Source organism: Drosophila gunungcola (genome assembly GCF_025200985.1).
Source record: "Drosophila gunungcola strain Sukarami chromosome 2R unlocalized genomic scaffold, Dgunungcola_SK_2 000027F, whole genome shotgun sequence".
NCBI classification, from domain to species: Eukaryota; Metazoa; Arthropoda; class Insecta; order Diptera; family Drosophilidae; genus Drosophila; species Drosophila gunungcola.
Genome location: NW_026453175.1, coordinates 1,051,481 through 1,075,384, shown reverse-complemented (window position 1 = coordinate 1,075,384; position 23,904 = coordinate 1,051,481). Strand labels below are relative to the sequence as shown.

Below are 23,904 nucleotides of genomic sequence, written 5' to 3'. Positions count from 1 at the left end.
TGATTTATTTATAATTAGCTTTTCTTACCATCATAGTAGGTACTCCTAAAATAATCCTGAAATTTTAAAATAGATTCATAAATTAAATTAAATTGCGTCGAAAATGTTTGCATTCATGGACGCTGTAGAGAAGCCGCCTATTGGCAACCGAAAGTCGTACATGTCCATCCCAGAAGCCAGGTTAATAGGCGATGTTGAGGGGTATGTCACCCAGCAGGAGGAGGCCATAAAGTTGCAACGCTTCTACTACTTGCAATACAATGAAATAGCTGTCAGGCTGCAAACTGATCTCACAGCGGTGTTAGCTCGCTTAGAAGCTGCCAAAAACAACTTGGAAATGGTCAAGAAATTCAGGGATAATCCGGGCGAGGAGTTTCAGAGCCTAATGCAAATATCCGCGGGAGTATTCAGATGGGTGACAGTGATGCCAGTGGAAAAGGTGACCCTTAAAGTGGGTAACGCCTTGCAAATGGTATTCGATTTGCCGGAGGCGGAGGAATTCATCAAAAAGGACATCACAAGACTGGTGAAGCAGCGTCTGCAACACGAGCATGACATTGACTTCCTGCAGGATCAGGTGAACACCATCGAGATGAACTTAGCTGTTTTATTTAAGAATGGACTCGATAAAAAGAACACCAATAGTAATGGCTAGTTTTAAAACTATGTGTATTTTGTTTATATTTATAAGGATATTTATTCTGTGGTTTGTATTTATTAAGTAAAATTCATTGGGGAAGGGAGTTTTGTTTTCATTTTAATGGTGAAGTTTAAGTTTGCTTTGTGTTGTTATTTTCACCGTTACAAAAATAATTAATTTTTATTAAGTTAACGGTGACTTTAAATTTTTGAGTTCTAAATTGTAAGCTAACATTTAAATTTAGTTTTTTTTACTATAGAACAGAAATTAGTTTTCGCACATGTACTTCAGATATTTTTAAGCATTCTCTTTTTATATCTTTTGGTTACCTTTATAATGGTTAGTACAGCAACAATAATATATTTGTCAAAGTCGGGGGACAATCTCACAAAACTGGGAAATTAACCATTGTATGTAAAATGACTTATTTCCTTATTCAGCGAGATTATCCCTCGTCTTTGGAGTTTCCCCTTACTACATACATTATTATTACTCTATTACTAGCCATAGCCCCTCAAAGAGGTCAGCAAATCGGGAGCACAGGATTGTAGCTGGTGCCCTACTAAAAGTGACCTTTATTTGCCGCGCCTTTGGGTATTTATAAGCGTATACACATCATAATAATTATTACTTAATTTCGCCAGGGAGTACCGCTTAGTCATTGTGTAATCCTCGGTCACAGCCAATTACAATTGAATGCCTTTCAATCCTCCAGCACTCGTGCATTTCGCACACGCAATCTGCCAGCCACAATTGATATTAATTTGTGCCCGATGTGGGTCAAACTTAGATGTATTTGAGTCCTTCCCCTTCCAAAATAGGGACACGAAAATATATGGACAATATAGGACAAGCTGACTGACAAGAGTAAGAGTCAGGTATCGCGTGGGAAAACCTTATTGCAGGCCCCAATTACTCGGCGCTCCCAATGAGCAAAGGTGCAGTTTGAAATTATATGAATTTTCCCCCATTTGGGATCGTCATAATTGATTAGGGTCCAAATATGATTAGCCAAACCCTGTTTGGATTGTACAAAAAAGATTAGTGTAAAGCATCTTTCAAACTTTGGATGGGGGGAGGGAACTGGAGTTGCCCAGATCTGCACTCCTGCAGGGAGTCCTCCCTGTTCCGTGTCCACCTGTCTTGAGTCATGGCTAAAAAGTTCGAAACAATAAAAACAACTTGCGGCGCGCCGCCAGTGCCAAGTTTTCATGTCCAAGGCGTATTTATGTCAACCGGAAGTAGGTTTACTGACCCACGTATACCCGTACGGATAGGCCGTCCAGCCAGGCACTTCGGCTGGCCGACTCCGACTCCGATTCCGACTTCTTCGGTGGCTTCTTCGGACCCGAGTGGTCAGTTACGCGGCAGAGGAAGTGGAGTTCCACAGCGCAGGACGGTTCATAAGACGGTATTTGAACACGGCGGATTAGTTTTTCAACGGACGGCGAGTGCAGTGCATCGGATCGATGCAAATGCGCGTTCAGTTTTTTTTGGGTATTCCGATTTTGTTTGAAAGTGTCTAGCCATAACTCTACAAGTAACAAGCGGCTTCAAATCAATTAAATATAAAACTGTATAAGCGTGCGGCTAAAAACAAATCGAAATCGTCGGTTAATTTGAACTACAATACATAGCTTAAATTGTGAAACTCCTTCGTGAATTGAAAAAAAAAAACCCTTAAACAATTAACTCATAGATGTCTCTAGGAATTCCCCGAGTTGTGACTCCGTGACTCCACTTTTTGCTGGACTCTTGGGCTTAAGTTGGCTGGCAAAGGGGCTGCTCTGGGGGCTAACACGACATTAGCCAAGGATTTCTCCGGCACTGCCACTTAAAAATCCCCCCCGATTCGAGGGTTCATGTGGGTTTGTCGGGCTGTGTGTGCACACATACCTGTCTTTAGGCGTTATTGCTGCCATTGCCGTTGTTGTCTTGATGTTGCAACAGTGCCCGAGTGGCCAAATGGCCGGGTGGCCAGGTGGCCAGGCAGTAGCTCCGGGCCAAGTGTTGTTGACTCCTAGCCGCTGCACAAGGCAACGCGCAATTTGTTGCGGTTTTGACCCTATTCCAAAGCCAAGGAAAAGTGCAGTGCAGTGTACCCGTACTTAGCCTGGGCTAAGACCTCAGTACTCAGTTCTGTGAAAAGTAGTAGTAGTAGTCGGACTTAATTTCCATATCTTCAGAGACGTGTTTTTTGACTAAATGATCTTAATGTTTTATGTTAATGTTTAATGTTCTCTGCAAAAAAATAAAAATGTTGACAGTTTCCGATTAATTTTATGAAAATAATGTTAGCTTTTTTCTTTTCTTCAAAAATTCAATTTCAAACGGGTAAACAAAAACATATAATTTTTAAATTAAATATTTGTACTATATTATATATATTGAAAAAATTACACTGTTAATGTACATAAGAAAATAGTTATTTGGCTAAATTACTTTATTTCACAGAACTTAACATAAACATAAACATAAATTAACAAGATAACAAGATTAACAAGGCACGGTTGCCTAATTTAATTTGAAAGTAAAAAAAATAAGATAGTCATAATCGCAATCCATACTTTTTAATGATTATCTGAACTAAATGAAAACCCTTTCTGAACATTTATCTTTGCTGTTAGGATAAGGTCTTTCAAAAAAATATATCTTTTAGTGTTAAGTGCTCTTGCCTTCCTTGTAAAACTCTAAATTGCATTACGTTAAAAGTGAAAAGTGAAATGATAGTCATAATCTCAATAAATACTTTTCGTGGTTTTTCTGAACTAAAAGAAACATCCTTACTGATAAAGAAAATGTATCTCTTAGTGTTTAATGGTTTTGCCAACCTTGTCGAACACGATAAAAATGAAAGCTAAAGCTATACTGTACCACATTAAAAGTGAATGGCTGTGAGTGCATCAATGTGAAACGAGCCAAAGTGCGTGATTGATTCACCTGTGTACATTTGGTAGATCACTGCCATCCGAGTATCGCAGTATCGACCATACCGAAAATATGAGAAATATGAAAACTTAACGAGGGGAGGTGGGGAGGGGAGGGGAGGGGAGGAGGAGTCCGGTGTGCGAGTGCTCGAAAATCGCGTGCCACTGAAATACCAACAGGTGTCACACAGCCTGCCAGGTGAAATAATCAAAAGTTGTCTAAGAGGCAGAAAAAGAAGCAAACGCCGAGCAGATGAACAAAACATGCAAACAACTAATGCAGCCGCCTCGCAGAGCGGCGAAAAGCGGAAAACTTGCGGCGAATTGGCACCCGGTCGCTTTTCTTTTCGGCTTTTCAGTTCGCCAGTCTCAATATCTCAGCGGCTCTGCGTGTGCAAACTGTTGTTCATGTTGTTGTTGTTGTTGTTAGCGTGTGTGTGTGTGTATGGGGGGGGGCACTGTGTGCTGTTTTGGATTTGAAGTGTAGGCAATATTTCTCTTGAAGGCCTCCTTTGCTCACTTACCGCTGGGCGGCCATCAGTTTAAGTTAGGCAGCGGCCACGTTCCGTCGCGTTGCCATTATTTGTTGCGGCTTTTCTGCAAATGCATTCTATTTCGGAATTAGTGTAAACTTTAAGCACAAATGGGCGCATACGGAAAAGTAAATTGCATAATGCGCTCCCAGAGCCAAACTACAAATTTTTAGTGTGGACGTGGCAGTAATTAAGAGACGTTATTTAAGTGTGACCGCGTCCCAATGAGATGCATGAAAACTGCGTGTAATGCGGAAAACGGTTTAAAAAACCATTTCGCAAACTGTTGGGGACCCAAAACCCGGTAGCCGGCCAACTCCGCACACGCGTCATGGCCACCTACAAGAAAAGTAAAACAAAAAAAAATGCCGGCCAAGTCACTTCCTGTGGCCCAAAGTGTGTCACCGAAATTCGAGCGGCGTCGGGCCATAAAATGTAGGTTAAATATTAGGCGGAGGAAAATCAATGCGAACAAAGGCCATTCATTCACACCTTTCGCCTCCTCCTCCGGGGCTACGTCATTCCGCAAAAATATCTGCGTACTCAGCCGGAGCTCTGCCAATTAAACCATCGCTTATTTCGGGTGATAGTCTCAGCCCGCTGGCCTCCACATCTCGGATAGTTCGACTTCAAGTGCAGTCACTAATGCGGCACTTTGCAACATGCAATCCCGGCGCAGTCAAGCCAAATCCAAGCAATCCGAAGCAGTCCCCCCTCCCTCCTTCCAGCTGTTGAGCCCTCATCAAGTTATGCTCTCGTTAGCGCCAAGACAAGCGTTTGGGAGCTGCAGTTGGACTCCGCTCCGATTCGGGTTGGGAGCCACACAGCAGGTGCATTCCATTCCATTCCATGCCGTTGCCGTTGCCGATTTCAATGGTTGAAGGCGGGTTTATCAGCGCCGCACACGCAGCTATTTATAGGAGTGAAATGGCATTAGAAAATATAGCCATAGCAATAATAATTACTCTACAGTTTTCCGCCATAACCAGTGATGGGAGCTATCTAGGCGGTTGTACCTAATTAGCTATTTTCATTACTTCTTGGATTGCCGATTAATAAAGATATTTTAACTAAACAAGTTAGTTTTATATATGCAAATATCAAATATTCATTGGCTTTAATTTATTTTCGAATAACTTCCTTAAAAAATAACCATTTTTAAAAAGAATTGCTTGAAAGTTTATAAACCAAAATGTATTGGAATATTACGTGTTCAGATAATGTTTGAAGATATTGGAATAACAATTTTTTTTTAAATAATACTATCTCAGTAAAAGATCACTATTTGTGTTGGATCTTCGGTTATTTTAAAGCATAATTGCATATATTTTTTTAAACATTCTTTATCAATAACCTGTTAAAGTAAATTCCTAAGTGGTAACTAAGTTAAAAGGTACAAAAATCTTAAACATAAAAGACGTGACTTTTGAGTACTTATAACATAGGTACCCATTGTACTCTGCCTATAGGCAGACAATGCCAATGCCTTTCCCATCACTGCAAGTTGGCAATGAAACCGACAGTCCTTCAGTCTCGCTCTCCGGCTTCTGGTCTTCGGTCTCCGGCTTTGGGGCTCCGCACTCCGGCGAACGCGTCGCGTGTACGTCTCTCTGACATTGCAAGGGCCGGAAGGTCTCGCTTGGGTGTCTGTAACATCACAAGATGTGTGCGCGAATGGGTGTTGTGAGTGATTTTGAAATACATTCTGTTGCTTCGAATAAACAGCTGCTGGCGTCATTGGTTTTGTGGCACTTGAACTGAGCCGAAGGACGAACTCGCAGTGTCCCGCACGGGGATACAGTTGCTCCATCTGCACCTCCGATTGAATTCCGCGAAGAACGAACAATGGATAGGAAATCATAGTAAATGCGTGAGGGCCGGAGATCGGTTAGCACCCATGTCAAGCCATGCAGCAGACCCTCCCGTACTCATCATCATCGCCATCCCCATCCCCGATGCCCATGCCCATGCCCATGCATCCATCAGCATCAGCAGCAGCACTACCACCGATACCGATACCGATACCGATCCAGAACCCAAAACCGACACCGATACCGAATCCACGTCCCAGATCCACAGGCGGCGATTCCAGTTTCCAGCCGGCCATCATCCCGGTGGACTATAGCTATCGCACCCGCTCCATCCTCTCCGCCCACACGATGGCCCCATCCACATTCGCCTCCAACCAGAGCTTTGTGCGCCAGCCCTCGGAGTCGGATGCCCAGCCGTATAGCAGCCTGTTTGGGGAACCGGTTCCGCCGCCAGTCCAGCCGGATGACTACTTCGGAACGGCCGCCTTTGAGACGTTGCGCACGGGATCGGTGGAGCTGCCCAGCTCCGAGGAGGATGCCCTGGTGGCCGCCGTGGCGCTGAATGCCCTGATTCCCGGCGCCAGAGAGCGCATCTTTCCGAGTGTGCCGTACACGAGGACTCCGCGAGGATCACTCCTGCCGTACCTGCAGCCGCCCGACATCCAGATCCTTCCCAATTCGAGCGGTGGCTCCAGCTCGGAGCAGCTGGGCTCCCCCAATTATCGCCTCCTGGCTCCCGACGACATCCTCAACAAGCCGGACATGTACGATTTGGAGAACGAATTCGAGGAGGAGTACACCGTGGTGGGTCAGAGGATGTCCTTCGACGATGGGGAGGATGAGCCGGCAAGGACTACCAGCCAAGCGGCCCGCCAAGTTGAGTGTGTCCAGCATTACAACCGAGGATCACAGAGGGTGGGTTTACTTTTACACCAAAATATAACTATAAGTAGATTATTATTTGAATTATTATACACTTTACTTCTATTCATTGAAAAGTATATAACCGGTATAGAGAAGCGTTTCCCACTTTAATAAGAATATATAGTCTCGATCAGGATCAATAGCCGAGTCGATCTAGCCATGTCTTTCTGTCTGTCCGTATGAGTGTCGATATCTTGCAAACTAGATAACCTAGTTAGTATCTTAACATGCTGATCCTAGTTACGCCCTTATGTTAAATTTAATTTAATTTAAATCGAAAAACACTGAAAACACAAGGCAGAGGAAAGTTATTGAGCAGTAAATGTTTATGCGGTGTATGTACATCTTTCAGCACCCACAACATTCAAATTCCAACTATTATTTCAGAAGTTCTTCAGACCTTAGAGTCAACTAATCAGTTTCGTCGCTTCTAGTTTGCCGCCCGAATAGATTTGGTGGCGCCATCTACCGAAGGCATGTTTATTTTGAAACTGGTTTACAGAGTAACGGTTATCTAACAGTCGGGCTACTCGAATATAGAACTGCTTCTTGTAATTTCGATCAAGTTGTTTCCTTTTTTTCTTAAGATTAAACATAAATATATTATTAAAATTCATTAAAAAATATTTATTTTATTATTCATATTTTTGTCATTGCTTCTTATATTTGTGTTATAATTTCCAAGAGTTGCTTCTTTAAAAAATGTCAAGTTAATATTAGTTCTTATTATTATACCACGGCAGATGCTATTATAATTTCAGTCAGATGTTTGCAACACAGTGAAGGATACGTTTTCGACCCTATAATGTATATATATTCTTGATCAGCATCACTAGGGGAGTCGATCTAGCCATGTCCGTCTATCCGTCCGTCCGTTTCTACGCAAGCATTTTTTAAGCATGAAACTTTCCCAAAAGTTGTTTTCCTATTCCAGCTGATATGTAAGTTGGAACGAATCGGATTTAAATAAATTTATCATTTAGCTCCCATAAAAAAATAAAAAAAAAAATTTAACTTTAACCATATGGACGATCGAATAATTGAGCTTAAAATTATCATAGCTTCAATGATTATTAGTCTATACGCATATTATTCGGAATTTGAATGTTGGAAAGAATATTTAACTTTTGCAAAAGCTGCAAGGGTATTTAAACTTCGGCATGCAGAAGTTTACTTCCGTACTTGTTTATCATGTTTTTAGTTGTCTAATATCTTGATCTTCGGACTTGATCTTGATCTATTTCTCCGCATAATCTTACAGTTTGCTGAGTGACTCCTATTCGGGCAGGGATTGGTTTCGACCTGCACCGCAGCACTTTCCGGAGTTCACGCGCATCCCTCGACTGCGGCCCAGCTCCAAGATGGTCATGTCGATGAAACAGGACGAGGGACCTCTCTCGCCGCTGGCCACCATGATCCAGGACATGAACAGCTCCAGCAGCGGCGGCGAGGAGCGTGTGGCGCCCAACGAGAAGGTGTCGGCCGCCAGGGACGTTGTACTCTCACCGAAGCAATACCTGGAGGAGCAGTTGCGCCTGGAAACTGGCAGTCAGAGGCATCTGCTGGCGGACTATGGAATGCCACCGCCCCCGGCAGCCCCACCCCCTACCAGAGGGCACTCATGATGGAGCAGGAGGACAACCAGAGCGTAGAACCAGCTCCCAGCTTAAAGCGGGAGATGTCACCAGTCATCATCAGGGATTGCATTCCCATGGGGGGTGATTATAGGTGAGCATAGACAGGAATTAAAAAATTATAGATAATATTAAACCCATTCCTTTTAGAGTGGACCAGCCGCGGACCACACAAGAAGACTGCCTTCACCATCCTGTCCACGGGCCAGGCTCCACCAACTGCTCCACGGACGCCACAGCCAGCGCCCACCAGCCGCAGACACGCCTCCATCCAGTCGACATCGACGACTACCTCATCGCCGGCCGCCCGGCCGCAGATCAGTCCGCGCCGGAGATCGATCTTCGGCTCGGATCCCCGACTGCCCGAGTTGCCCCCCAGTCAGCACGTTCAGCAGACCACGGATGACTCGCCACGCCCCTCGGTGCAGTTCAACATGAGTGGACGGCACAGCCGCAGCAAACTGGCCACGCCCCAGAAGGGCATCCTCCAGCAGCGGGACTCGCTGACCTCCTCCATCGACACCTTTACGCCGCGAGCCCAGATTAGGAGAGGCTCCATGGGCAGGAGTCCCAGCCGCAGCCCGATGCCCTATGGCCAGAAGATCAAGAGCATGGAAACGCTGCCGCTGATCACGGATCCCCATCGCAGCGCCATTCCCCGCCTGCACTACGGATCCACCATGGAGCTGGGCGGCCGGGAGCCGGCTGTCTTTCCGCCGGGCGCACTGCCGCGACCCCTGAAGCCAAATCTGAATCCCACGCGAAGCCAGCGCGGTCTCCTGAAGGTCATCAACAAGGAGGAGGCGCTCGTCCACATCCCGCCGCCGCGCTCCAATTGGTGCAGTCTGGATGACCTGAGCAGGCCCTCCTTCGACGGCACCGCCGGCCAGGCGAGACGCCGCTCCAGCTCCACCTCGCCGGAACGTCGCAGCTCCACGCAAACGGCCTCGGATCGGCGCAGCTCCAATCTCAGTAGTGTCACCGCCACCACCTCGGACTTCAGTTTCCGCCGACCCACGCTCTCCACACTGCCAGCAGCCCAAACTCTGTCCCGGATGCGGCGCAAATCGGTGCAGGGCCCGAGTCCGAAGAGGATTCCCAACAACAGGATACCCAGCTTTCGGCCAGCGACGGCAGTCCATCTTCCAGAGGAGTGGGGATCGAGATCTCAAGCCGATGAGCAGGCATGCGAAGGTGGCCAAGCCCAGCACCTTGTCGCCCATCATTGGAACACCGAACAAGGACAGTAGTTCGGCGCACAGTCCCACCCACAGATCCTCGTTGATGGGAGACGGCGTCGATACCCAATCGGAGGTGTCCACCCGGAGGGATTCACTCTCCCGCATTCCAGTGCGCAAGAGTCCAGAGTCACGGTCCAGTTCGCCACTGAAGGACTTTGGAATCACTGCCTCCGGTCGAAGCTCCCGGGCCAGCATTAGTAGGCCACCCTCGAGAGCCATGAATGCCAGTAGTAGGTCTCCTTCGAGATCGATGCAGCCCAGTAGGACTCCCTCGCGGGAGAGTGGAAGACCGGGGGACTCACGATCCGCATCCAGGGGTCCAGCTTCCAGGCCGGGCTCTCGTTTGGAGCGGTCCAACTCCCGATTGGAGCGGTCCAATTCCCGATTGGAGCGGTCCAACTCGCGGGGCAACTCCCGTGCTAACTCCCGACTGAGTATTAACTCCTCCTCACTGCGATCCTCTAGCATTTCACCCGCCACCCTGGCCAGGAATAGGAGCATGCGAGCCACTACGCCCAGTCGCCGGAAGTCCATCTCCTTGAGTCCAGCCAGTGCAATGATGGGTCGCCGGAAATCAATCAGTCCCGAGGCCTTTAGCCAGGCCAGGAGAGTGTCCAGTCGGGCAAAGGCGGAGCCTCCAGAGATCCTATCCCGCCGGAACTCCCGCTCCCGAATTCCCACCAGGTCGGCCAAAGCTGCAACCAAGTCCCCGCCGCCTTCCTCAAAGAAGAGATCGAAGTCGCCGGATAAGTCCAAGGCCATGGCGTCGACGCCCAAGAGCAGCCAGGCTGGAAAAGTGGGAGTGAGCAAAGGAAGTCCCAAGGCGAAGCCCAAGATCCCTGCAAGTGCCAAACCAAAGACCAAGACGGAATCCTCGACAAAACCACCAGCGAAGCCTGCAAAGAAAACTCTGGGGGCTGGGGTAAAACCGACCGTAGAAGAAAAGAAGAAGACAAGCAGGGGCATCCCAACGAAGGATACCAAAGTGGAGAAGGGCAAGGAGGCGGGAAAGGCAGTTGGCGCCAAGAGCAACGGCAAGGAGCCAGTGGCTGCAGTACGGACCAAATCTCAGGTGACCAAAGGCAAACCCACGGGTGGAACCACAACGGAGACCACCAAAAAGCCTGCAGCCACAAAATCACATGGAATCACCCTGGAAAAGGGCGCCAATGGCTCCGATTCCGCCGGGGGCATTCCGCCACTGGCTGCCCAAGTGGGCAATGCGGTGCTGCAGGCGGTGGAAGCGGTTCCCGCGGTGACCAGCGAGGTTAACGTGCCCTCAACGCCGGGTGCCAAGGGTTCTGGCGGAGCCAACATGTCCAAACTAGTGCGCATGAGCTCCAGGATGAGCCTACTGAGCAACAAGAGCACCAAGAACCGATCGGATTCCCCTCAAAACCGCAAAGTGGCCACAGTGCAGGAACACGCCAATGAAATCGAAGGTGAATTCACAATATTATCATACAAGATAGCGCTAAATTCAGCATGTTTCCTTTCCAGAAACAGTGGGTTCCACCTCGCTACCCATGTCCAACGATGCCGCTGCCATTCTGGAAAAGTCACAGAAGACCCTGGAGAACATTCAGAAGACCGTGACCGAGGCCACCGACGAAATCCACAAGACCATCAGCGAAAATCTCACCGATCTGAAGAGCCTGGAGAACGACCTAGCCGCAGATCCCTCGCCCACGCCCAGTTCAGGCACCACCACGGCCAGGCCGGGTGAGTCCGCCTCCCGAACGGGCACCGCCGACGGCAGCATAGCTCCCCAGAGTTCGGGGGAGCTGCCCAAGTCCCCGTTTCCCCCAACGCAACCCATCGAGGCCGCTGTCTCCGTGCTGCATCCCAACGAAAGCTCCGCCGATCGAATAGCCAGTGTGCCGGAGGTGGAGTGCGAGAGCTCCGATCTGCCCACGGTGCTGGATGCCTCCGAGTCGGACCTGGGTGGCCATGTTATGCCCACGCCCGAGAGTGGAGCCGACTTCAAAGTGGACGCAAAACGAAGATCGCCGGACGGACAGGGAGGATCTACAGCGGGCAGCGGCGGTCTGGCAAAGTAAGTGACCTTGGTGTGGAAGCTAAGGAGTTTGTAGATCTATTAGGTTTTACAGGTTTGAAATTTTTAACAGTTTTGTCTTATTATGAAATTATTGAATTTTTCACTACTTTTTTTATGTGAAAAAAAACAAAAGTTTTATTTGGTTGTGTGCTGCGTGTAGGATTCCTCCCAATTTTCCCAAGGAATTCCCCAGGAGTTCCTAGGGAATACCTGTGGAGAATTCCTCAGGAATTCTCTGGGAACTGCCTATAATTTAGAAATTCCGGGGGGAATACAAGGGGAAAATCCCTGGGATTTATTTTTGAAATTCTTTAGGAATTCCTATCGGAATCCTCACGGAGTTCGAATTCCGGGCCACAGCCGCCTGCTTCATACAAATTCCGGGCCTTTTTTTATGAAGAATTCCGAGGGATTTCCTGTGGAATTCCCTTTTGGCTCCCGTATGATTCCTTAGGGAATCTTCAGGGATTGGTACTGAAGTGTTAATTTATTTTCACACCTGCAAAGTGTACCAGATAGTGGTGTTCAAAAATATAGGTCCATTATTAAACTGGGCAGTGTGGTCTGAGCGTCTTATATGAGTCTCCCACTTGCGGGACGTCCAAGAATCCAATTGTCAGATGGGTGTAGTCTTTGAAGGCTTATTTTGTTCTGGATAGTGGAAAAACCAGTCTATTTGTATGTAAAAAAAGTCTTGTTCTGGAACGGGTGGCTGTGTCTGTGATATATGTTCATACAGATTTTCAAAATCTCTAAAAATGGTAGTTTCCATGTGTCTTCCAATTTTGGCTTGGCACAGTTCAGTAAGTGTTATGAATGTGTTACATGCAGAGCCCCAAAGGTGTTTTCACCATAAAGGTCTGGGTATCAGTAAGGTCTTTAAAATTATATAACTCATAGTATTTTTAAAACAAGAAGTTAAGCAAACTTCGGCAAGCCAAAGTTTATATACCCTTGCAGCTATTGCAAAAATTAAATATTCTTGAAAACATTTTAATTTCGATTTATATGCGTAAATGTTTGAAAATATTGAAGTTGTGATAACTTGCAGCTTAAATATTCAATCGTTCCTATGGTATCTATATGATTTCGTATTCCGATTGAATAAAATTAAAAGCGTAATTCTAAACTATCATATTATTAAAAAATCAAGAAGAATTTTTTTTAAAACTTAATATTTTTGTTTTTATGGGCGCATTCATAGCCGTCCGATTTGATGAAATTTAAATCGTAATTTTGAAATATATATTACTGTTTGTCGAAGAACTAAAAAAAATAATAAGCTTTGAAAAGCTGAGTATGCATTTTATGTGTTGTTATTGGACTTTCGTTAGAGACCTCTTAGAAACTTAGAAAGGCTTTAAACAGCTTTAAGTATTTCTGTAATTAATTTTTGGTCTTCTTCTCATTCAAACCAACATCAAATCTATCAAAGCATGAGCACAACACATGCTATTGATGGAACCTCTAAACTCTCTAAGGTTAAGATCCACAGTCTACAGTGACCTTTCACAACCCCATATATATTTGCTACTAAGTATACCAGGTATACACTGTGCTTAAATCCTTGAAAATGGTTATTTTGGGCTGTTGTCGCCAAAGGACTTGCTAACAAACCATTACTAAATTCCTTATGTTCGCTATGACCATTATGAATATTCATCAGTCAAACCCTTATTGAATCTGTCCGTTTCCAGTCAACTCGAATTTGAATTTTTCGGCGGGAAGGCTGACCATCCAGTGGTGCTACTAACATTTTGCCTGGAGCCTAGGGTCTCCACATAAAGCACACCAGCCAAGGCTTACAGAGCCTGGCCAGCCAATTTACATACAGGAAACCCCGGTGGAGGGGTCAACGGGTCGAGGGTCGAGGGGTTGAGGGGTTGAGGAGCCACCACCACCAGCAACCACTATGATACATAAAACTTTACAGTGCCGTGTGGGCAGGAGTTCCGTGCTTAAGACGCCGCTGCTGCTGCTGCTGAAGGCACAGGTCCGTCAAGCCACTCATAAGTGCGTCAATAAATTTCGAAAGGAACCAGGGGGCGGAATGGGATGGGGCTGGCTGGCTGGCTGGCTGGCTGGCTGGTGGCCAAGAGCCCTAGCCAACCCAACGATGGCAAAAGGGACCGCCTTTGAGGAAATCCGTTCGTCGGCAGGTCGCGAAGTCGCAGTCGACGAAGGTAACGATGTCCTTCACTGCATTGTTTTCCAACCGTGCGAGACCCGCAAGAAAACGTGTGAGCGACCAGTTACAGTGGGCATTCCCCCCCAGGGAAAACCACTTTTCCCAGCGGACGCGGGGTCCACTGCTGGCGAGTGTACTGTACTGTATGGTATAGCGTGCGCGGAAAATAGGGGAAAAGTATTTTCGCAACACGGCTTAAGTTTCTTGCCGCAATAACAAATCAGTTCGGGCCGGACAATCGCGCCAACCGCAGCACTCACTCGCAGGGAAATTCACTGGGAAAGTTGGCAAACTTCGCGCCAGTCGATGATTTCCCAGCAATTAATACGAACTACCCATCCATCCATCCATCCAGATAATTCGCTAATTCGCAAATTCGAAGCTCGAAATGCTAAACGGAACGCCAAGTAACGCGGTCATTTACACGGTGGATCTGGCCCAGGACCCGTTCATCGATGGCGACAAGTACTTCTTTAGGTAATTAGGCACAAGATTCCATTATAACTTATCGGCCGAAGTCATCTGCCAGCGGGTAAATAAACGCACTGACCTTCAAGGGGCCTTCCCAGGCCAAGAATGTGCGGAAAACTTACTCCATTCATTGCGACTGTCTCGAAGTTTTGTTTGAATTGCGAACGGAACCGACCTCCAAATTGCGTTTGGTCGTTGGCTCGTGCACAACGGAATTACAGGCGTTCTGGCCAAGCACTATATATATACATATATATATATATATATATAATATACACACGTGAACACTTTTATTTACCAGTCACGGGCATGGACCCTTAAAGAAATTGTGTAAGCGTCCAAAAAGCAAAACTCTCGTGACACATTTTAGTGGCTGAAATATTCAAAATCGACCCAAATGGCGAGACTTCATTATGCCAAGATTAAAGTTCAAAAGCCAAAGATCTAGCATCACACTCTGCTCACTACTGCACCTGCATTATTCATAACGTTGCGATACTAGGATGCGGCATCCATGGGCCCGTGCTAATGGTAATTCACTTCCGAAGGTGATTATATTCCACGCCAGCCAGGTGCGGAAGTGATTCGGGACTATCCCACAAACTTGAACTTTCCAATCATACAGCACTTCCGCCGCTTGGCACTTGGCCAATCCCTGAAGCCATAAAAGCTTATATCCGGTCGCCTGATAGTCAAGGCCAATGGGGTGGGCTAGCCATGGCTGCAAGTTGCTTTAGGCCATGTCATAATCTTTACATTACTAGGACTTGAGGCTTTTGAAAAGTGAAAAAAAGAGTACAGAAACAGAAGAAACTCTAGTTAGTTTTCAATTTCACTTCCACTAAAGTTAAAACGAACAATATTGCTTATGTAAATAATTTAACTTTAAGTACAGTGCGTTTTAGGTGATGAGATATATTTGCTAACGAACATAAAAATATATGTGACAATTTGTACAGAATACTGATGTATCATCCCTAAATCTCTACATAATTATTTATAACTCCAACATACTTTTTTAACACAAGAGTTTCAATTTAAGAGTTTTAATGTAAGGTTTATTTTTCTTAGATCAAAAATTCCATTGTAATACTTTTCAATGAATTTTTATTATTAAGAAGTTTTACACTTTGGACGGCTTAAAATTTATTTATTTATTTATTTATTTTAGTGTAAATTATGGAGTTTTAAAGTGATTATGGTTAGAGTTCAGTAAATATTTTATTACCGATTAACTTCGTCAAAGATTTGGCCTTAACAATATTTTTTGTTTCAAGGTTCTTAAAAATTGGTAAACTTTCTTATCACCCCTTTTCGCTTCATTTCTAAAGTGATTATGATGGAGTCCAGTAAATAGTATTATTTATATTTTATTACCCGCTAGCTCATTTAAAGATGTTAATGCAGTTTTCTTTATCATATTTTGAATACAACATATTTATCCTTTAAAATGATTCACCTTTCCTCTCACTCCTTTTGAATCAGAAGCAGCAGTCAGGAGTTTCTCGAGGACAAGGATAATGCCAAAAAGGGGGGTCTGTGCGGATGCTGCTCCAAGCTGTTCATGCCCTGCCGCCGATCCCGCTGCTCCCGTTGCTGTCGGCGCCGTGAGCGCAACCCATCCGCCGAGGATCAGCCCGTCCTGTGGAGCGGCCACAGCAGTGCCACCACGGCCACCAATGTCCAAGTGATTGATGAGACCAAGCCGAAGCGCAAGAGGGCCACCGACTGGCTGAAGTCCAGCTGCTGCTGCCGCAGCTGTCGCAAGAAACCCGCCTCCGCGGAGGATCCTGTCCAGGCGGAAGTGGCGCCTCGGGCCACGCAGGAGGCCAACATGAGCACGGGACCAAGGGCGCGGGGCAAGTGCGGCCTCTGCCTGAGCAAGGTGTTCTGCTGTCGCGCGGTCAACAAGGTGGACCCCACCACGGGCGACGAGACGGAGTTGAAGAGGTGCTGCTTCTGCATACCGTGTCGTCGGGGCAATCGACCCAACAAAAAGGGCAGCTCCGTGTCCTGGCGCGATCAAGATCCCGAGCTGGGCATCAAGCCCACCGAGTCCTCGGTTGTGGAAGGCGCCTCCGAGGCGGCGATGTCAGCGACAGCGGATGTCGAGGAAAACCAAGTTAAGGAGTAAGTATTTGGAAAACAATTAAAAAGTATCTCTAAAATTTGAAAAATCCAAAAATAAACACATGCCGAAAAATCAAAAGAAAATGTGTGGTTCAAAACATATTTCCTAAAACAATATAAGAGAAACATTTTTATACCCTTGCAGAGGGTATTATAATTTCAGTCAGAAGTTTGCAACGCAGTGAAGGAGACGTTTCCGACCCTATAAAGTATATATATTCTTGATCAGCATCACTAGTAGAGTCGATCTAGCCATGTCCGTCTGTCCGTCTGTCCGTCTGTCCGTCTGTCCGTCCGTTTATATGCAAACTAGTCTCTCAGTTTTAAAGCTATCTGCATGAAACTTTCCCAAAAGTTGTCTTTCTATTGCAGGTAGTATATAAGTCGGAACGAGCCGGATCGGACGACTATAGCATATAGTTCCCATAGGAACAATCGGAAAAATAAATGAAAAAAAATTATAACTTTTCTGTTTTTTATTTTTTTGTTTAGTTCTTCGACATTTAGTAATGGTTAAATATTTCCGATTTACGGATTAAATTTCATCAAAGTCGGACGACTATATCATATAGCTCTCATAGGAACAATCGGAAAAATAAATGAAAAAAATTATAACTTTTCTGTTTTTTAATTTTTTGTTTAGTTCTTGGACATATAGCAATGGTTAAATATTTCAGAATTATGGTTTAAATTTTATCAAAATCGGACGTCTATATCATATAGCTCCCTTAGAAATAATAAAAATATATAAAATAACTATCAAATAATTGAGCTGCAAATCATCATAGCTTCAATGTTTTTAAACATATACGAAAGTAAATCATAATTTTAATGTTTTCAAAAATGTTTAATTCTTGCAATAGCTGCAAGGGTATATGAACTTCGGCTTGCCGAAGTTTGCTTTCTTTCTTGTTAAAAAAGAATTTGATTTTTAAAATATATAGTTTGCATTAAATTATTAGTAAAGTATCTCAAACACTTCGAAAATAAAAAAAAAAATCATTCCAAAAAATCAATAAATCGTATCACAAATTAAGAGAAACATTTTTAAAAAGGATTTGATTTTTAAAATATATACTATATACTAGTTTGCTTTAAAACTGATATATACAATTTCCAGGCAATTCTATTTAAGACTATATCATCTATTAATGTTTTCGGAAATTAACAATGTACATTACAAAAGTATACAAATCTAGTGGTTCAGTAATACAGACCAAAAACAATATATGTAGATATAGTAAACCTATTTAACTACTTGGAGCACAGGCATAAATATCAATTAGATTTTTACTAAAGTTATAACTAATTTCAGTCAACACTAAATCACTAACCATATTCCTTATTAAATTTTTGCGATTTTGAATTATAACCGCGTCTGGGATTTGGGACGTTAAAAGTACTCATGGAGACTAGTTACAAGCGTTTAGGGTTTTTCCTGATTAGCTCTGGTTAATGTATATTAATGTCTTAATTAATTACATGAAGTGCAAAACAGTGAAAGACTGCACCTAAACTATATGTAATTGAATTGGAATGTAGAAAAAAATACCAAATGGTACATTTTATATGTTCCTACATATGTAAATATCAAAATTTTTTTTTACAATTCTTAGTCTTCATTTTGTAATTCAGTGTGTTGAAAGCATAGGCCAAGCCAGGGGATCCTTCAATGTAGTTTGAATTTACCGAATCTGAAATCGGAATTGCAGTTGCATGTTCCATGTTGCACGTTGATATGTTAATATATGTATGGATTTCAGGGGATGCTGCAAGCGTTTCTGGCTGATGTTGCTGTGCTGTCGCAAAAAGAAGCGTCGCGAGTCGAATGCCCGAAGGCAGAGCATCAAGGCGCCGCCACCCAGCGAAGCAAGTATTTTGATTAAATAACGAAAGAAATGGTCTAAAACTCGTTTATTGACAAGCAGGATACGCGTAAGAAGCTTCACGTGGACCTGGTAGAGTATGCATCCAAAATGAAGGGAGCTATTCCAGTGCTGCCGCTGTATTTGGCCTGGTTCTGCGCCTTCTGCAATGTGGTCTTTCCCGGTCTAGGTGGGTTGCCCAAAAAAAATAATCCAAAAGTTATTAGGCTTATGATGGCTTCCCCATTAAGGAACCCTACTCTCTGGACTCTTCTGCCTGTGCGTGGGCATTCCACGCTTCTCGCAATACGACAGTGCCCGGGCCAGGATCGGATCCTTCATCATCAACATTATTGTGGCCGTGTCGCAGTTCTTCTGCGTGCTCTTCTGCTTCGTGGGATGGGGCTGGTCCATCTGGTGGGGCACCATAATGCTGAAATGTGCAAGTAAGCGGCAGTTTTTCCGTTCTGAACTAAGAGCTCTCGAACAAAATGTGATTCCCACTTTCAGAGAAACTGAGCAAGATCAAAAAGGTGGAGCGTTTGGAGCTGGAGGAGGAGCAGCGCCAGGCGCAGCTGGCGGAGGCAGCCAGGAATGGCGACGTTGAGGCGGCCAAGACATAGTCCTCCGAGTTCGGTTACAACTAAGTTGCTTTTTATACCATTGTGTACATAATTCTGTACAAAACATGTAGATCCCACAAAAACATGCACTTCCACATGAACTTCCAGGTTAAGCGAAATGGAACAGAACTTCCTTTTAAACGTGAAATACATGAATGTATATGTATTAGAATCATTAAACTTCCACTAAAAGATTAGGGTTTTGTTTTTTTTTTAAGCTGCAGTTATCTTTGCTTACAAATTACTCCGATTATTGCTGTAATATTTGCAAAAATCTACTTTCTTTACAGAAAAGTCAATGTGTCGTAAAATGGTTTTCAAATTCTTAGAAAATATGTATTTAACATATGGCTCATCTCAAATCCCTCCATCATCTTTCAGATAAGTCTTTTAGTCGCTAGACCGGGTCCTTTACCTTCTGACTCCCCGAATTATATTAGGTGAGAGAAAAGTTTTGTTAAAAGTTAGTCTTAATCACAGATAACTTACCTATCCATGAGCAGGTTAAGTGTACTGGGCTTAAGAATTAGCAGCACAAAAGTGATAATACCAAGAGCGTAATGGTAATAATCGGCTATCTTGAGAGCCTCCTGCCAAAAGCTGTTGAGCCGTACAAGGTTGAAAATCCACGACACTCCCATTATGACAGAAATGCGCAGAAATAGAAGGTTGCTGTATCAGGGATATGGAATGATTACTAAGCATGGTTTCCAAACTAAAAAGTAATAAGCGCTTACGACAGTTTGTTGCATTTAAACGAGTTAAGTTTTCACCTAAAATTCACAATGTGGATAGCTGTCAGTATAAAGAAAACCACATTAAAGGTATTTAGGGCCAGTAAGGGTCCGTGATAGTAAATCCAGGCAGATCAATTGTCAACTGTAAAGGAAAGTAATTACATAGTTGCCTAATAAGTTTCTGATTTACAAAAGTTCCCCTTAAAACTTACTGTTCACCGAACAATCCATATAACCCACCAAGGGCATCCAATCCCATTTGTGGGGATCCTTTTCCCAAAAATGGTTCATCAAAAAGATGACTCCAGTCGGGATAGCAGCAGAGCTCCAGACAAAAACGCTGTAGGCCAGAAACCGATAACAAGGTTCATCGCGACTGATCGACTTTAATTCCTTCCACAATTGATAGCTGATAACAGAGTTCCAGAGGTGATATTCTATTGCAGGTAGTTTATAAGTCGGAACGAGCCGGATCGGACAACTATAGCATATACATAGCTCCCATAGGAACAATCGGAAAAAAAATTATAACTTTGCTGTGTTTTAATTTTTTTTTTAGTTTTTCGACATATAGAAATGGTGAAATATTTCAGAAATACGGTTTAAATTTCGTCAAACTATATGATATAGCTCACATAGGAACAATCGGGAAAAAAAATAAAAAAAATTATAACTTTCCTTTTTTCTATTTTTTTTTTTGTAGTTTTTCGAAATATACTAATGGTTAAATATTTCAGAATACGGTTTAAATTTCGTCAAAATCGAACGACTATATCATAAACCTCCCATGGAAACAATAAAAATATATAAAAAAAAAATTAGTTCTTAAGTGTAACTTTTATTTATTATTTTTTTTTTAATTCTTTTTGACTTGTTAATAATTTGACAGTTCAGAATTACGCTTTTAGTTTAATTAAAATCAGAAAACGATATCATCGAACTATCGAATAATTAAGCTGCAAATCATCATAGCTTTAATGTTTTTAAACATATACGCAAGTAAATCATAATTTTAATGTTTTCAAGAATATTTAATTTTTGCAATAGCTATATACTTTATGTATACTTTATAGGGCCGAAAATGTGTCCTTCAATGCGTTCCGAACTTCTGACTGAAATTATAATACCTTCTGCAAGGGCATAAAATCGGTTCTTCGTTAAGTAAAAACCGGTTGACTCGCTGAACTGAACGGATCAGTTCGGACAGTTTGGTCAAAGCGTCCTAAAGAGATTGAAAATCGGTCAACTGTTCTTGAATAGCTCTGTTAATTCCTTTTCAAGCCGAGCTCCAATTGATCAGATTTCCGTGTAACGCATTGTTTAAATGGGGCGCTCAAAATAACTGTAATGGGCAAACAAACAGTAATAGGAGTCCCCTTACTTATTTTTACGCGGTGTGACCCTATTTCCTTTGTTTTCGTGGGCTAATGCATTTTTCGCAGTGCGGTCACACCGATTCGTTCTTTATAGTACGGCGTTCATTAAAAAAACACGACGTCAACTTGCGAATTTCACACAATTCGGCCGTAGAAAATGTCGCACCTCGTGAAAATGGAAAACGGACAGAGCCAGACCATCCAGGAGATGTTGGGCTGCATCGAGCGGTGAGTGAATGGATAATTCCCGGACCAAGAGCCAGCTCAGGAACATAACCTCGCTTTTCCCGCAGCTACAATCCGGATCATCTGAAAACACTGGAGGCCTATGTGCAGGATCAGGCGAAGAACAACACCTACGACTTGGAGGCCAATCTGGCCGTGCTGAAGCTGTACCAGTTCAACCCGCACATGCTCAACTTCGACATCACGTACACAATCCTGCTGAAGTCGCTGACCAGCCTGCCGCACACGGATTTCGTGATGGCCAAGTGCCTGCTGCTGCCCCAGCAGATGAAGGACGAGAACGTGCAGACCATCATCGATTTGGCCGACATCCTGGAGCGCGCCGACTTCACCCTGTTCTGGCAGCGGGCCGAGGTGAACCGCACCATGTTCCGGCACATCTCCGGCTTCCACGACTCCATTCGCAAATTTGTGTCGCATGTGGTGGGCACCACCTTCAGACCATCCGCAAGGACCTGCTGAAGGAGCTGCTCGGCGGCATCGAGGACTCGACACTGGAAAGCTGGATCAAGCGCAACGGCTGGAAGCACCAGGGCCAGGGCCTCGTCGTGGTGGCCACACAGGACGACAAGATCAAGACGAAGAACATCACGGAGAAGATCGAGTTCGACAATGTCGGCGCCCTGATGGCCCAGTGCCTGTAGGATCCCCCTCTGCGTTCAATAGTACTTGTCTAAATTTCTACGAATAGTAATTAACGGAAACAAAATAAAAGCCTGTCCGTACAGCTAACTAATTTTTGTTTATTCTCGATCGGAGCTGCTCGCCAGGCTGCTCCCACTCACAATCAGACTTCCGGAACTACCGACCCTAACACGTACACGTACACAACTAATAAAGCACTATCCTATTTATGACTGCTTCTTGAACTTTTTCAATATGGGGAATATCTTGTCGAAGGCGTCGTAGATCTCCTGCCGCACCTTGGCGCCCGTGAGCACCACTTTCCCGGACACGAATATGAGCAGCACGATGCGGGGTCGCACCATACGGTAGATGAGGCCGGGGAAAAGCTCCGGCTCGTAGCTGCTGAAGTTGCAATGGGTCAGCACCAGGCCTTCCAAGCGGATGGGGAACTTGACATCACAGGAGCCGACCATGTTCTGAATCTTGAAGTCGAGGAATTTGGCCTAAAAGCAAGAAAAGGTTTGACGAATCTTCTTCGCAATTGGATGTTCAGTTGTCTTACAGGGAAACCTAGCTTCTGAATGATGCGCGCGTACTTTCTCGCCGCCAATCTGGAGTCGTCCTCGCTCTTAGCCCCCGTGCACACCATCTTGCCGGAGCTGAAGATCAGGGCAGTGGTTCTTGGCTCCCTGATGCGCATAATGACGGCCGCAAATCGCTTGGGGTTGTACTCGGCGTTCCTCGCGTGCAGCGCTATCTTCTTGAGATCCAGCTTGCAGCATAGATTCACCGTTGACACGATGTTCTGCAGTTGTGGGACAATCCCGGGATCTGCTGATCCCGGCGTGGCAGGTGTCATCGGCGTGGAGGGTCCCATTGTCTGGTGTATGTTGCTGAGACCGTCTCCGCCGCCGCCCGATCCCGATCCGCCCACACTGCGCTCGCTCATCGGCATCATGTGGGCCATCATGCTCTGCGGCGTCTGCGGCTGCATCATGGACTGCGGGGTGCTCCCGCCGCCGCCGGGCGCTTGACTCTGGAGCTGCTGCTGCTGCTGCTGCTGATAGGACGCCGATGGCTGGTAGCTCTGCATCTGCTTGTGGGCCAGCGGGATCGAGGGTTCGTGGCCAAAGAGACCGGATCCGCTGGTGTCCGGCTGCTGTTGCTGCACGGAGCCGGAAACCGGGGCCGGCATCACCGGATCCGGCTGCGGCACCGCCGGCGGATGGTAGACCGGATTGGCCACAATCTGCTGGTCTGCCTCCATCTGATGCAGCGGCGTTCCGATGCTCGGAATCGAGAAGTTGGGGCTGAGCATCTGGTCCATATTGCTGCTGGTCTTTTGATCTCTACGCGGGATTCGGGGTAACTCAATTCAATACAGCTGGGTTGCGGGCACACACTGATCGCGGGTTAATTTGCATGCCCACGGAGCGGGGAAATAAAATAATAATAATGCAGCCGCGTTCGTCGTTGTACCTGTGGCTCCTTCCGTGTGAATGGCAATCGGCCAATGCAGGGTGGTATTTTGGCCTACTTATCGATAACTAATGAGGTATTACGTTTTCCCTTACGTCTATTGGCATTTTAAAAAGTATTATTTTACAAAAACTTCAAATTAATAATATGTTGGTTTGTGTATGTTGAGGTTATAAGAATAATTTTTGGTAATTTAAAACGCAGTCCAATCAAAAATACAAATCAGCACTGGGCTGGTTGCAACAACTCGAGTTGACTTCGCTATTTACGTTTTACCTTCCCCTCACGTAACTTGCCTATCGATAACCGAAATGGCGCACTTTTTAAAACAATACAAGTTCGCAAGAAATAAACAATTTCATTGTTTACAATGTTAAAAAATGTTATCGAAAG

The 23,904-nt window shown here is 44.9% G+C and overlaps 5 protein-coding genes and 1 pseudogene across 5 annotated transcripts in view; 3 read left to right on the top strand and 3 right to left on the bottom strand.

The window, feature by feature from the left end:
• LOC128256682 (aminopeptidase N) overlaps window positions 1-23,904 on the bottom strand; it is a 153,679-nt gene that overhangs the window by 75,903 nt on the left and 53,872 nt on the right.
• Window positions 35-683, top strand: LOC128256710 (uncharacterized). The gene has a single exon (XM_052987237.1). The coding sequence runs from the start codon at window positions 104-106 to the stop codon at window positions 653-655; it is 552 nt and encodes a 183-aa protein (XP_052843197.1). The 5' UTR covers window positions 35-103; the 3' UTR covers window positions 656-683.
• On the top strand, window positions 5,526-19,447 carry LOC128256678 (protein stum). The gene is given in 13 exon segments (XM_052987198.1): window positions 5,526-6,778; window positions 6,780-6,826; window positions 8,097-8,440; window positions 8,443-8,563; window positions 8,620-8,635; window positions 8,637-9,587; window positions 9,589-11,152; window positions 11,211-11,766; window positions 15,914-16,558; window positions 18,322-18,427; window positions 18,487-18,613; window positions 18,675-18,869; window positions 18,934-19,447. Coding segments are annotated over 13 exon segments (5,556 nt in total). The 5' UTR covers window positions 5,526-6,007; the 3' UTR covers window positions 19,047-19,447.
• LOC128256742 (probable G-protein coupled receptor Mth-like 7) lies at window positions 19,532-21,100 on the bottom strand (annotated as a pseudogene).
• LOC128256703 (eukaryotic translation initiation factor 3 subunit K) lies at window positions 21,225-22,137 on the top strand. The gene is given in 3 exon segments (XM_052987230.1): window positions 21,225-21,387; window positions 21,453-21,841; window positions 21,844-22,137. Coding segments are annotated over 3 exon segments (666 nt in total). The 5' UTR covers window positions 21,225-21,316; the 3' UTR covers window positions 22,050-22,137.
• On the bottom strand, window positions 22,129-23,856 carry LOC128256696 (TATA-box-binding protein). Its single transcript, XM_052987219.1, has 2 exons — window positions 22,595-23,856; window positions 22,129-22,535 (listed from the first exon to the last, which is right to left on the bottom strand). The coding sequence occupies exons 1-2, from the start codon at window positions 23,357-23,359 to the stop codon at window positions 22,257-22,259; spliced, it is 1,044 nt and encodes a 347-aa protein (XP_052843179.1). The 5' UTR covers window positions 23,360-23,856; the 3' UTR covers window positions 22,129-22,256.